The sequence below is a fragment of the Lepidochelys kempii genome, chromosome 3 (assembly GCF_965140265.1).
Source record: "Lepidochelys kempii isolate rLepKem1 chromosome 3, rLepKem1.hap2, whole genome shotgun sequence".
In the NCBI taxonomy this organism is placed as follows: Eukaryota; Metazoa; Chordata; order Testudines; family Cheloniidae; genus Lepidochelys; species Lepidochelys kempii.
Window position 1 is genome coordinate 47,599,153 of NC_133258.1, and position 13,652 is coordinate 47,612,804.

Here is a 13,652-nt window from a genome sequence, read left to right on the forward strand (position 1 = left end):
GACCCCTATCCACAGCCCTGCCCCCTGACAGGCCCCCCAGGACTCCCACGCCTTTCCAACCCCTCCCCCCCCCCCCCCCCCCGCTCCCTGTCCCCTGACTGCCCCGACCCCTATCCACACCCCCGCCCACCGACAGGCCCCGTGGGACTCCCACAGCTATCTAACCTCTCCCTGCTCCCTGTCCTCTGACTGCCCCCTGGAACCCCGCAGCCCAGGCCCCCTTACCATGCCACTCAGCGCAGCATGTCTGGCAGCTGTGCCTGCAGAGGAGAGGGGACAGCAGGGGAGGGGCTGGACTAGCCTTCCTGGCAGGGAGCTCAAGGCCTGGGCAGGACGGTCCCGCGGGCCGGATGTGGCCCACGGGCCATAATTTACCCACCTCTGTCTTATATTAAGTAGCTATATTTCTGTATGAGTTTCACTAAGTAGCAACACAGGGGAAATGACAGGAGATGTAGAGTTAAATGAAAATCTAAGTATAATCTAGCTAGGTTTTTAATTGCTGTAATGAGAAAACGCTTATAAATATTAAATGAATTCTTTCCTCGGTGTTCACAGACAATAACAAAGGACAGATGCCAGAAAGAGCCATATATTCCTCAGGGAAGGAAGAAAATTTACTAAAATAATTAAAGATCATGTCAGAACATGTGATCATAAAACAACGACTAAGTATTGCAAGATTTCTGAATCAGGTAGGGTCCATCCTGCATTTCAGAAGGGAGTGGCAAAAGAAGAATCCTAGCAAATAATTTGAAAATTATATTAAAGAACATTATGGTTGCACAGAAAATAATTGAAAAATTAGGTAATGGTAAGGGTGTCCAAGTAAATTTAGCTTCATCCCCCTTATACATGTACATTTCAATATAAACCTTACTTATCTGATTATATAGTATTATTAGTTGCCATAAAGCACCTCTGTCTCATTCATTGTGTTGGGTAGATAATGCAGAGTAAATGAGATGTTTAATATTTATCCTCACTACTCAGTGTCTGAACTCTTCCTTCATTCACTACATAGTCCACCTCGTTCACTGTACACCATCTACCTTGTCCACTAAAGGGTGTTCAGAAATGCTGTTCATCGCACCAGTGTACATGCAGAGTAAGTCCATGGAAGTTTACCCTACATGCACAATTTGCCTCCCATTCAGGTACAGATCCTGAGGACACCTGTCTCATTCACTGCACCCTCCACATGGAATGATATAGGTATCCTATGAGAATAATAGAACATTATCACATAATTCAAAATAATGCCTATGCACCAGGAGCAAAACTGGTTTTAGAATTTTCAGAATTTAAGTGCTTCACAATGCAATTTTAATGGACTTTTAATGGAGGCGTTTTGTTGTTGGTATTCAATTTCCCAGGTTTTGTTTGTTTTTTAAAGAAGTTCCTTAATGGGGAATGTCAAATATAAAGGGAAGGGTAAACACCTTTAAAATCCCTCCTGGCCAGAGGAAAAACCCTTTCACCTGTAAAGGGTTAAGAAGCTAGGAGAACCTCGCTGGCACCTGACCAAAATGACCAATGAGGAGGCAAGATACTTTCAAAAGCTGGGGGGAGGGAGAAACAAAGCCCCCCTCTCTCTGCCTGTGTGATGCTTTTGCAGGGAACAGAACAGGAATGGAGTCTTAGAACTTAGTAAGTAATCTAGCTAGAGATGCGTTAGATTCTGATTTCTTTAAATGGCTGAGAAAATAAGCTGTGTTAGAGGGAATGGATATTCCTGTTTTTGTGTCTTTTTGTAACTTAAGGTTTTGCCTAGAGGGATTCACTATGTTTTGAATCTAATTACCCTGTAAGGTATTTACCATCCTGATTTTACAGAGGTGATTCTTTTTACTTTTTCTTCTATTAAAATTCTTCTTTTAAGAAACTGAATGCTTTTTCATTGTTCTTAAGATCCAAGGGTTTGGGTCTGTGGTCACCTATGCAAATTGGTGAGGATTTTTATCAAACCTTCCCCAGGAAAGGGAGTATAAGATTTGGGAGGATTTTGGGGGGAAAGACGTTTCCAAACAAACTTGTTCCCAGTAACTGGTGTTAGATGTTTGGTGGTGGCAACGAAAGTTCAAGGGCAAAAGGTAAAATAGTTTGTACCTTGGGGAAGTTTTAACCTAAGCTGGTAAAAGTAAGCTTAGGAGGTTTTCATGCAGGTCCCCACATCTGTACCCTCGAGTTCAGAGTGGGGAAGGAACCTTGACATGGAGGCAGGGTGGTGGGATTAACTTGAAATCATTTTGAGATCAATTTGAGATTTTTTTAAACCAGAAGCACAGATTGGAAAAGGAAAATTTTTTTTTCCTTTGGGCTGCTGAAAAGCAAGTTTTTGGTTGAAAGCAGTTAGAGGGTTTTTTTCTCTGCTTTGGGGCCAGAGCAGAGACAAAAGGGAATTGTCTTTTGTGAGCTGGAGTTTTCTCTACCTAAAGGCAGGGTAGTTAACCTCCTGCAGGGAAATTCACAAGTCTTCGTAGACGTAAAGTTGTTTTTTACCTAAGAGCAACTAGAGGGGTTTTCTGTCTATTTGCCTGGAGACAAAGGTGTTAGTTTGGTGGGGGGGGAGGAGGGGTTTAAGGATGTTGATCTTTTGAACAAAAAGACACAAAAACAGGAATATCCATTCCCTCCAACACAGCTTATTTTCTCAGCCATTTAAAGAAATCAGAATCTAACGCATCTCTAGCTAGATTACTTACTAAGTTCTAAGATTCCATTCCTGTTCTGTCCCCAGCAAAAGCATTGCACAGACAGAGAGAGAGTCTTTGTTTCTCCCTCCCCCCAGCTTTTGAAAGTATCTTGTCTCCTCATTGGTCATTTTGGTCAGGTGCCAGCGAGGTTCTCCTAGCTTCTTAACCCTTTACAGGTGAAAGGGTTTTTTCTCTGGCCAGGAGGGATTTTAAAGGTGTTTACCCTTCATATTTATGACAGGGAACTATTTGCTAGACAGCTCTAGAACACTCTTACAAGATCCATGTATCATAAAGAACAGTTACTTACCCTACAGACACTGTGGTTCTTGCAGAAGTCAGTGTGGATCTCCCGTAGGTGTGCATGCACCTCAGACACATGAGATTTGGGGGTGGGGGTTGAATAGCAGCATCTGAAGGGATTGAACATGTGCCCTGTGGTTCCATGTGCTTTCGTTCAAGGGCATAAAGGGTAGGGTGGCCAGACCCACTCCCTTCAGTTCCCTTGCAATTCAAATTTCTGAGGATTCCTAAAAAGCAGGGGAGGGCAGCTCATGGGATCCATACTGACTGTGACATCTCGAAGAACCACAGTTACTGTAGGGTTAGTAATTCTTCTCTCTTCTCCAAGTGTGTGTCAGTGTGGCTCTCTGTGAAGGTGACTGCCAAGCAGCATCCTCTCTGGATGGTGGGATGGAGGAGCATCAACTGAAATACCACTGTACCTGGCAGCAGACTTAGATACCAGGTCGAAGGCATAATGATTAACAAAGGTCAGTAGGTTGCTCCAAATCACTGCTTTACCCAACTCCGATAGTGTCACATTCCAGAAGGATGCTGACAATGCTACTTGTGCCCTGATGGAATGCGTTTTGACGTTTGGAGGGAGGGGCTCACCAGCCAGTTAATAACTGGGGGAGACCCAGAACGTAATCCATTTAGAGATTCTCTGTGACAAGATGGCTTCGTCTTTCAACAAGTTGGATATAGTCATAAAGAAGCAGGGAGACAATCTGAAAGGTTTAGTCTTGTCATTGTAATAGAACAAGGCTCTGGAAACATACAAAGTATGTAGCTTCTTCTCTCCTAGCAACAAATGCAGGTTTGAGAAGAAGACTGGAAGGCTAATTGTTTAATTTAGGTGAAACTCTGACACCAATATTCATAGATGAATTTAGGATGTATTCTCAGAACTCCCTTATTACTATGAAAGGAGATGTAAGGTGGTCCAATCATAAGGGCTTACAGCTCACTGACGCTCTGTGTGCAGAGATCTTGAGGAAGGGAGACCTCTGTCCCTCCCTGGCTCTGCAGGAAAGAGCTAAAGGTAGCTTCGGAGCAGGTACCTGGAGGCGTGGCAAGGACAGCGCGCGGAGCCCTGTGCTCCCTCCTCCCCCAGGGGCCGCACAGGGACGTGGTTCCAGCCACTTCCCAGAGTGACACAGCATGGGGCCAGGGCAGACAGGCAGGGAGCCTGCCCTGGCTGCAGTACAAGCCGCTGCCACCCTGGAGCCCGAACCTCTCCTGCACCCCGCCCCCCAACTCCCTGCCCTAAGCCCCCTGCCTGCACCTTGCACCCCTCCTGCACCCCAACTCCCTGCCCTGAGCACCCTGTCGCATCCGCATCCGTCCTGCATCCCAACGCCCTGCCCTAAGCTCCCTTTCACAGTCGGCACCCCTCCTGCACCCCTGCCCTGAGCCCTCTCCTGCACTCCGCACCCTTCCTGCACCCCGCACCCCTCCTGCACCCCAACCCCCTTCCCTGAGCCCCCTCATACACCCCACACCCCTCCTCTGCCCTAATCTCTTGCCCTGAGCCCGTTCCTGCACCCCCTCCCACACCCCGCACTCCCTCCCGCACCCCAACCCCCTGCCCCGGCCCTGCATACAATTTCCCCACCCAGATGTGGCCCTTGGCCCAAAAAGTTTGCCCATCCCTGTTGTAGAAGGTACAGCAAACCTCGTAATGGACCTGCCCATTTGGGAAGCGTCTTCCTAACCTTAGGCAGTGAGTGGTTGGGTTATGCCATAAAGCATGAGGGTTCACAGCCCATGGTCTTTGTTTTTGGTACATAATATAGCCGTGGATTTTATCTTTGACCATATAAAGTCTAATTCTTTTCTGAATCCTACTAAACCCTTGGCCTCACTGAGACCTTGAGCCAGTATATTCCACAGGTTCACTGTGTGTTTGTGTAAAGGTTTTTCCTTTTGTCAGTTGTTGTCTTCCTTTGTACTGTAAAAAGAAAAAAACCTTCCTACAAACATCCATGCTATTCATTACTTCATTTACCTCTATCACGTTCTCTCTTATTCATCTCTTCCTTAAACTAAATAGTCCTAATCTTTTCAGAGTCTCCTCATATGGAAGGCTTATGTACATCTTTGGATGTCCCCTGCTTCTTGGTATCGTTTCTGAGATGCAGTGATCAAATCACAGTATAGCAGGTGATGATGCACCATCCATTCACATAATGCCCATACAGTATTTTCAGAAATATTTCCTGTCCTATTCTTTAGACATCCTCACACTTTGTTTACTGTTAAGACTACCAGTGGGCATAGAAGTGATGCTTTCACTGTGCTAAACACAAGGGCACTTGGGTCTTTTTCCAAACTGGCTACAATTAATTTAGAGCCCAGCAATATACATGACCTGTTCAGATTACACTTTCCGTTCTGCATTTCTCTACATTTACCAGAACAGTATTTCAGAAACCAGTGTGATATCAGGAGTTCCACCTTTGTTAGCAACCCAAACATTTAAGAGTGAATAACCATAACAGTTAGACATAGACACAGCAGTATTGGTTAAACATGGAAGTCGCAACATTATCAACTTAACCATCAAGTGGCAGCCTTGTTAAAGCTGCAGCTATCTTCCAAAATACAGAAATGTAAGTTAAAACAAAATAGCTTAAATGCTGAGCTATATCATATTTACTCAGGTAATACATTAAAAGTAAGAATGTTTGCCCACTTAAGTATTTTTAAAATCTTTCTTAAAACTCTTTTTCTTTTCCCAAACTGCACAATATTAACTGTCAGGCCTTTAATTCCATCTGAGCTATGAAGGGTAATTATAAAAAAAATAGTCTGAGAATACAAAATGAACTAAAAAATTGAGATTTTCTTTTTTTAAAAAGAAGGTAACAATAAATTATGAGTTAGAAAATGGCATGCAGAAACTAGAAGATACAAATAATCTTTTTTTTATTTTAAACTTAACCCCCAAGCATTTTGAGGCTTGACACTATGTAATATTTAGTTTCTTTTCAAATCATCCCCTCAAGCTGCTCAGCATGTTATTGCACATTCTGGCACCACTCTTTGTACCTTCAAGGAACGCATTCATGTCAGTGCCTGATCACCTGCAACATGTTTTAACATTACTGTGGTGCCGTGTGCACTGTTGTCCTGTAGCTTAGCTTGTAACAACACTTGCCTGGCAAGCTTCTGCTTCATAGAGTTGAAAATGCTCGCTATAGAACAAGGCTTGAATTTAGAAGATTCAGCCTGTTAAATGCTTTATCCCACTTTGAAATCAGCAGCAAACTGGTTTTGAAAGAATATACAGAAATATTTCAAAACAAAGTCATATGGCACATGTAAACTGATCCCACCCTCTCTATCTAGCATTTGTTCTTTGTAATATCTTACTCCTACTTCCTTTCTGAAGATGTTCACAGCTGCAGCTTGTATTACTCTGTTCCCTGTGTGAACTACTCAGTGTAAATAAGTTTCTCCTAGATACCTTCTGTGTATGGTCCTTTGTTGGCTTCAGTTCCTTTTATTTTGTGATAGCCACTTTCCCTATGCCCACCAAAATTTTATATGCCCTATTTATGAACCTTGCTAAGGGCTTATTAATATCTTTCCATTCTCTTCAATGGCCTTTGATCAGACCCTAACGCTTCTTTCCTAATTTTATATAAACCTATTTTTATTAACTCCTCCTTATAGATGCAATCCCTGGAGCTCTTCTCATTCTTTTTCCCTCTTCAGTAGCATTTCCAATCCTTCAAGATCCTTCCTGTAATGTCATGCCAAGAATTGTGCACAATACCCAGGTGTAGTCTCCTAAACCCTTTGTGTAGCACCACAGTGATCTTCTTTCCTGCATGGTCTATTTCCTTGTTTATAAATCCCAGGGTTCTGTTTGCTTTTCTAGTTGCCACCAGACAGTGAGTTGATTAATTTATGTTTAACCAGACTCTCTTCCTAACCAGTATCTTTTCATTTCATATGATGGGTAAAATTCATCCCTGAGCTGTGGGAAAGCACAAGGCCCATGCATCACTTCAGTCTCACATAAGCCTTCAAAACATAGCTTACGTGGTACATAGGTCTGGCACTGGCCTTCTGCATAGGGACGAATTTCACCCTAAATGCTTCATAGGGCTTTAAACTGATCCTCAGCAACTCAGGGTGAGTTTCATGTGTTTGTGTATATCTATGAGCATTGTACATATTTGACTGTGTCTCTCTATACTCTTTATCTCACTTTTGTTCTTAAACTGTAGGATGTTCAGGTTAGGGACCGTGTCTGTGTCTTCCCATGTATTTGTACAGCACCTAGCACAAAGGGGCCACGATGGTAACAGAAGTTTCCAGGCGCTCATGCAAGATAAATCTTCAATAAAATTATGATTATGTACACATAGTTCCGTTGGATATTTCTTTAAATTTTTACCATTCAGTGTTACTTTTGTAACTGAAATTTAGCTTTAATTTTAGACATATACATTTATTAGCCATACTGTAAATCCATAATTTATTCTATTAGCCCTTGTGTGACAGAACACATCTTGAAATGGAACAAGTATAATCCTGCCTTTTTATAGACAATATACTCAAGCAAATAACACACATCTTCAACCAAAAACTTAAAAACAAAAAGTCCAATTATAAAACTGTACAGGACACTGAAATATCCCAGAGCTTCATGGGAAACAATAAGCGAATTTTACAAAAGTACCAGATTACACATTCATGTAAATTTGGGGAGGTTCAAATAAAAAACAACTACAAAGGAGCTGTATTTTAAAATGTATGCCCAGCTAATAAACACTGCAAAGTTCAATGTTAAACTAATCAATGGCCTAATTTGGGAGATATTTGATATGTCTATTTTTAAAAAAAATCATAGAGTACTACTTACAAAAACAAGGCCCAAATCCTGCAACAGCATCCACGTAGGTGGCTCTTATACTCATACGTATCCCTAATTCTAATAATTCTAATTCTTTATTAATTCTAATAAAACTTAGCTATATCTCTAAAGTAACAAGACAATTTTTGACCTTCAATTTCCACTAAGACTATATGGAGATTTACATCAAAGATTTGTTCCACTATATTTAGGAGGCAAAGAAGACACCCTGGCGCCCTTCACAGAGGCAGTAAACAGACAGCACTTTTACTTCATGAAAAGGGGGTCTCCACCAGGCTTGGCTGCAAATGCAGAAAAGAACTTTGGGGAGAAAAACTTCTTTAGCCAAGAGAATAACTCCTTAATAAAGTTTAGTCTCTAGAAAGCCTGTTATGATTTTGTTTTATACATAATCATTTGTTTCCAATACTTTTACTCATCATTACTTGAATCTCTATTTCTTTGATTATAAACTTAGAGCTGATCCACAGCAGGCAGAGACAAGACTGCTGAATATTAAGGGCAGATGATGGTGAGATGCTTCACAACCCTGGGTACCCTTGAGGAGCATCATACCTGGTTCCTCCTCCACCACATTCCTGATAGTAAACCTGAGCCAGTGCCTGGAAAAAATGCAAGTAAGCTGTTCCAGGAAAAAGACTGGCATAGCTCGCTTTTCCCATGGAGCAGAAAGGACCTGAATCACAATTTGGTCTCTGCCCTACTCCTGTTGCAGCACAGCTATGTACTGCACCCTACTCGGCCTGCATTGCAACGTCTTAGAAATCACTGCTTGGCCTCTCTGTTGGCAATGCCTAACTTTCAGCTGGCAGCCACTCTATTATTGAGTTTCAACAGACTTCCCTGAAATTGTGTATTTAGAAGCTCCAGTATATATTTGGGAAAAACGTTCATCTCCTGTGAATAATAACACAGAATGACATTATAGGATATTTATTTTAATGCTTTAAAATACAGAGCGAAAGAGGTGCGGAGCTCATTGAAGTCAGTGGCAAAAATCCCATTGGCTTCAGTGGGAGCAGGAATAGGTCCCACAAGTGTAACAACCCTCTTAGCAACAAAATTAGTCCCATAAACACTCCTGGGAAGGGCATGTATATGGGTAGACACAGTATGTCTGAATATAGGAGGAGCATAGCATAAAGGGAAAATAGCTGAAAAAGGACAGTGCAATAAAACTCTGCATATGTCCAAGGGACTCCAAAAATGGAGTAATTTGCTTTATGTAATGTATGTGTGACAAAGGCCCTTGTTCCCCCATTCTCAACTGAAACCCTGTGACTAAAGGAAAATGCTGACCCTGGAGCCAGAGGCAGCCCTCCACCAAAATAGGAAAAAGTTGCTTTACCACTGCAATGTATTTTTCAAGTTTTTAACCATTTATTAATCAAACTGTATCACAGCTAATAATTAATAAGCTGTGGAGGCTGAAATGTTGTTCAATAGCACTGGTGATGTGAGACTTGGAAGAAGATCCTGGAAGTATTTTCCATTTTACAAAATTTGCTGTTCTGTTTCTTTAAACTCCTCCCTTTCAGCCCTATTTCATTCCTCTCCCACTCGTTGGGTCTTCCAGTATCTCTGAGATTTTTTTGTTCTTTTCTCATACATGCTCAGGCCATGCATGTTCTTCTTACTGCTCTATCCTGCCTGATTCATTTGCTCTAAAAGTCATTCAGGGCAGCTTTTTTATGGTTATTTCCCTCTACCTTTCCAATGTTACTAAAAGAAATAGAGAGAAATGCATGATTTATGCAGTTCCTTCTGACTATCTACTTGAATGGAAGTAACACTCAGAAAATAACTCTGTCCATAGCCCTTTTAAAACTATTTCCTGGTTGAGTGTCATCTAGTCAGTACAAAATCCCCCTGAATTAGATTATGTGTCTCAGGCCTTGTCTACACTACGGGGGGAGACTGACCTAAGTTACACAACTTCAGCTACGTGAATAACGTAGCTGAAGTTGACGTACTTAGATCTACTTACCTTGGGGTCCACACTACGCTATGTCAACGAGATAGCACTTCTCTTGCACTTCTCATTCAGGTGGAAGTACAGTACAGCGATCTGCATTGGATTTAGTGGGTCTTCACTAGATCCGCTAAATCAATCACGGATGCATCAACTGCTGCACGTCGATCCCCCGGTAAATGCAGACAAGTTCTCTGCTTGGGAGTCTTATGAACAAGGAAGTTATGAACAGATGTGAATGCTTAACACCACACGACTTGTCACACATTGCTAAATGGAGGGGAAACCTGGCTAGATGGGAGATGGTGGCCTCAGAGGTTTCTTATATGGCAAAAGGGGCCCCTGGGATGATGAAGGTTGAGAACGAATGCATTATGGGCTATATGGGCATTCTTTTGAGTATATTTGGTGGGGTCTCATGGTATATTTTCAGGTAGGCTGGCTGGAATTAACACTGCTCTGAGAAAGATGTGTCTCTTGGCTACAGAAGGGAGGGATTTCCCAAGAGAACTCATAGTTAGGGCTTGTCTACACTACCAAGCGGGGTCGATCTAAGATACGCAACTTTGGTTGATGTACTTAGATCTACTTACCACAGCGTCTTCACTGCGGTAAGTCGACGGCTGACGCTCTCCTGTCGACTCCACTTGCACTTCTCATTCTGGTGGAGTACCGGAGTCGACAGGAGAGCACTCAGCAGTCAATTTATCACGTCTATACTAGACACAATAAATCGACCCCCGCTGGATCAATCGAAACCTGCCGATCCGGCGGATAGCGTAGACAAGCCCTTAGTCTCCACATCTGTAGTATTACCGCAAGACAAAAGCCACAGAGCCCATTTTCTGCTGGATGGCCTCTTCATGTATATTAAAATGCCCAAATAAATATTTCCAAGTGTGTAAAGATAAAAACAAAGTAAACTGTGCAATTACCTGTATTTATGAATGATGGCGTTAAATAATTTTCCATCTCGCCAGCAGGTAGTGAAATTTTCACAACGGATTCCAGAATAACCCTCAGTTGTCTGCTGTGTCCACAGGAGTAGCCTCTCTTTAGCAGACATATCCTCTGACTGTCCAGTAACATGGATGTCAGATATCTAAAACATAATGAATATAAATATAATAAATCCATTTATTAAGGACTAAAAAAAGATTGAAAATATTACAGAAGAAACTCTCAACCGTTCCTTATTATGGATATTTCTACTGTGCATCTTTGGGTCAGGAGAAGGGTACAAAATGTATACCACACTTTTATTTCAGTTAAAATTGTTATGTATCTTTGCTGTCTTCATTATGAAATATACAATTATTAGACTCACAATCTTCTAAACTACTAAATCATCAACATCTGAATTTCTTTTGACAATATAATATCCTTGTTTTGAACTTTTATTAGAAATTGTTATATAAGACAAATTATCCCAAAACAATATTAATTTTGACATTATATAGGTAACATGAACAATATTTAATAGCTCTGTTATAAACAGAGCTGGAATTATAGCCTCTAATGTCCAGGGCTATATATCACTTCAAGACAATAATCCAATCAGATTGAAACCTAACAGTAAGGTTCAAAGTGTAAAATTCTCTACTCTAATAAGCACTTTGGATCTGTTATCCTTACTCTGAATCCAAAGTGCATACATTCCACTTTTACGTTGCCCACTGATATATAGTAACTAACTGTTCTGTATGTGAGATATGTGCAATATGGAATATAAATGTGTATAATACACAGTAGTATATCGATCAGAGAGTGTGGATCAGAGAATTTTTCCCCAAATCTGGGAGATTTGTTTTTGTACTATCTGAAAATAATTAGTTTAGGGATGGCTTTTGACAGGCAGCACCAAAACCACACAAAAAAACCCCCAAAACCTGTGCTTTTTACATTTAAAAAAATATTTTGTACTACAAAAATCTTTTCATGCTGAAATTTTAAAAATTGGTTTAATTAGTCTCTAATGGAGCCTAACCCCTGTGCAAAGAAAATGATCAGTGCATAAATACACAAGAAGGTCATGAAAATAATTAATTTCTTTTCTCCCACGAGGAAAAGTAGCTAGTGAAGCACAGCACCCAAGAGACATCTCCCCAGTCTGCATATGGAACATGTGTATAGCAAAACTGCAGGATGGATCAGAGAGGATAAAAGCCTATATATAGGATATTGTATACAGTACTGTATACTTTGTCACTTCTGAACTTTGATTTTATGTTAATCTTGCTCATACAATAACATCTTGATATTATTAAGAATATTCCAATCATATGAAAAGAAACAACATATTCTGGTGCTCAAATACCATGGTTGTAGCCACCATAAAAGAACCTAAATACAGTGGATTTGGATGTAATACCAAATGAACTCCATTCATTTTCACCAATGGCCTTCAGGGCATGGTTGTGGGAAAGTCCACCCTAAGAGGAGAGCAGAAGCCATACACAACACTACGATGGAGAGCCGAATGACAGAATCAATTTGGGGAGGAAGGGAGGAAAAGGAAGAGGCTTAGCCATGGAGATGCACAAAGGCCTGGTCTACATGAAAAGGTTAGGCTGACCCAGCTACATGGCTATAGAGTGTGAAAAATCCACACTCTTGAGCAACATACGCTAAGCTGACCTAACCCACAGTGTAGACAGTGCTAGGTCAATGGAAGAATTATTCCCTCAACCTAGCTGCTGCATCTCAGGGAGGTGGAGTACCTACCCATCCTGCTGGCATAGGTAGTATCTACACTGAAGTGCTACAGCAGCACAGCTGCAGCACTGTAGCTGGGCCACTGTAGCATTTCAAGTGTAGACAAGCCCTAATTCAAACACATCTATTCAAGTGCAACCCAGAGAGTTGCATTAATGGTGTCAGACTAGGTGATCCCACTGGTTTCTTCTAAATTCAAGGATGTGTCCTGGATAGCTAGCCTCTGCCAAGAGGGCACCTATGGAACCTGCTGCAAACTGAAATTTTCTTCTTTCAGTGGAACCACAGTGGTGATAGAAACAAGTATGTGGCTTTCCCAGAAACATTACTAAATTAACACAGAACAATGGATGTACCAAGCGCTTGGAGCTAGGCTAATGGGAGGGGAAGGGGCATTTAATCATAATGTGATATTAATGATGAAGTTAGTGAAGAGTGGCTCCCACAATGTATTGTTTGATTTTTTGTTTTACACACTCTTTACTTTAAGTGCAAGATGTGAATTTACAAGTATTGATTTAAACATTAAATTATAGGTTCATTTAGTTCCAGTAAAAACTTAATTTAGATTATTCCCTAGTCAAAGTATCCACCAAATTGTACTGTGTAGCCAGCTGGTCAGATAAATATAAAAGATCATCACAATGATACAGTTTTACTTTATGTAAGCGACAGATACAGGTATCAGTACTAGAAAGCAAACAGTACTTCTGTGCAAAGCCAGTGCTCGGCATAAGCAGACTAAGTGAAAGGGGGAAAAGGCTTCAGCTGTTCCCCGCTACCAGAGCCTTTCACTACAGTGAGGAAAGACTCCGGCAGTGGGAAAGGCAGCTGGGAAAGGCTGAGCCTTTGCTCTGGCTGGAGGAGGCAGCAGGGACTTCCCCATCTATCAATCACCCTGATATCTGCTGGGAGAGCAATACAGCGGTGCACAGACAATCCAGGAAGTTTTTGGAAAATGTAGGGGACAATTTCCTGGTGCAAGTGCTGGAGGAACCAACTGGGGCAGAGCTCTTCTTGACCTGCTGCTCACAAACCAGAAAGAATTAGCAGGGGAAACAAAAGTGGGATGGGAACCTGAGAGGCAGTGACCATG

At 41.6% G+C, this 13,652-nt stretch overlaps 1 protein-coding gene across 26 annotated transcripts in view; it reads right to left on the reverse strand.

The window, feature by feature from the left end:
• DST (dystonin) overlaps positions 1-13,652 on the reverse strand; it is a 470,941-nt gene that overhangs the window by 216,539 nt on the left and 240,750 nt on the right. For all 26 annotated transcript variants that reach the window (XM_073336274.1, XM_073336294.1, XM_073336272.1 and 23 more), the window contains one exon: positions 10,777-10,943. In XM_073336274.1, the coding sequence (XP_073192375.1) occupies positions 10,777-10,943 (167 nt within the window). The remainder of the gene's footprint in view (positions 1-10,776; positions 10,944-13,652) is intronic.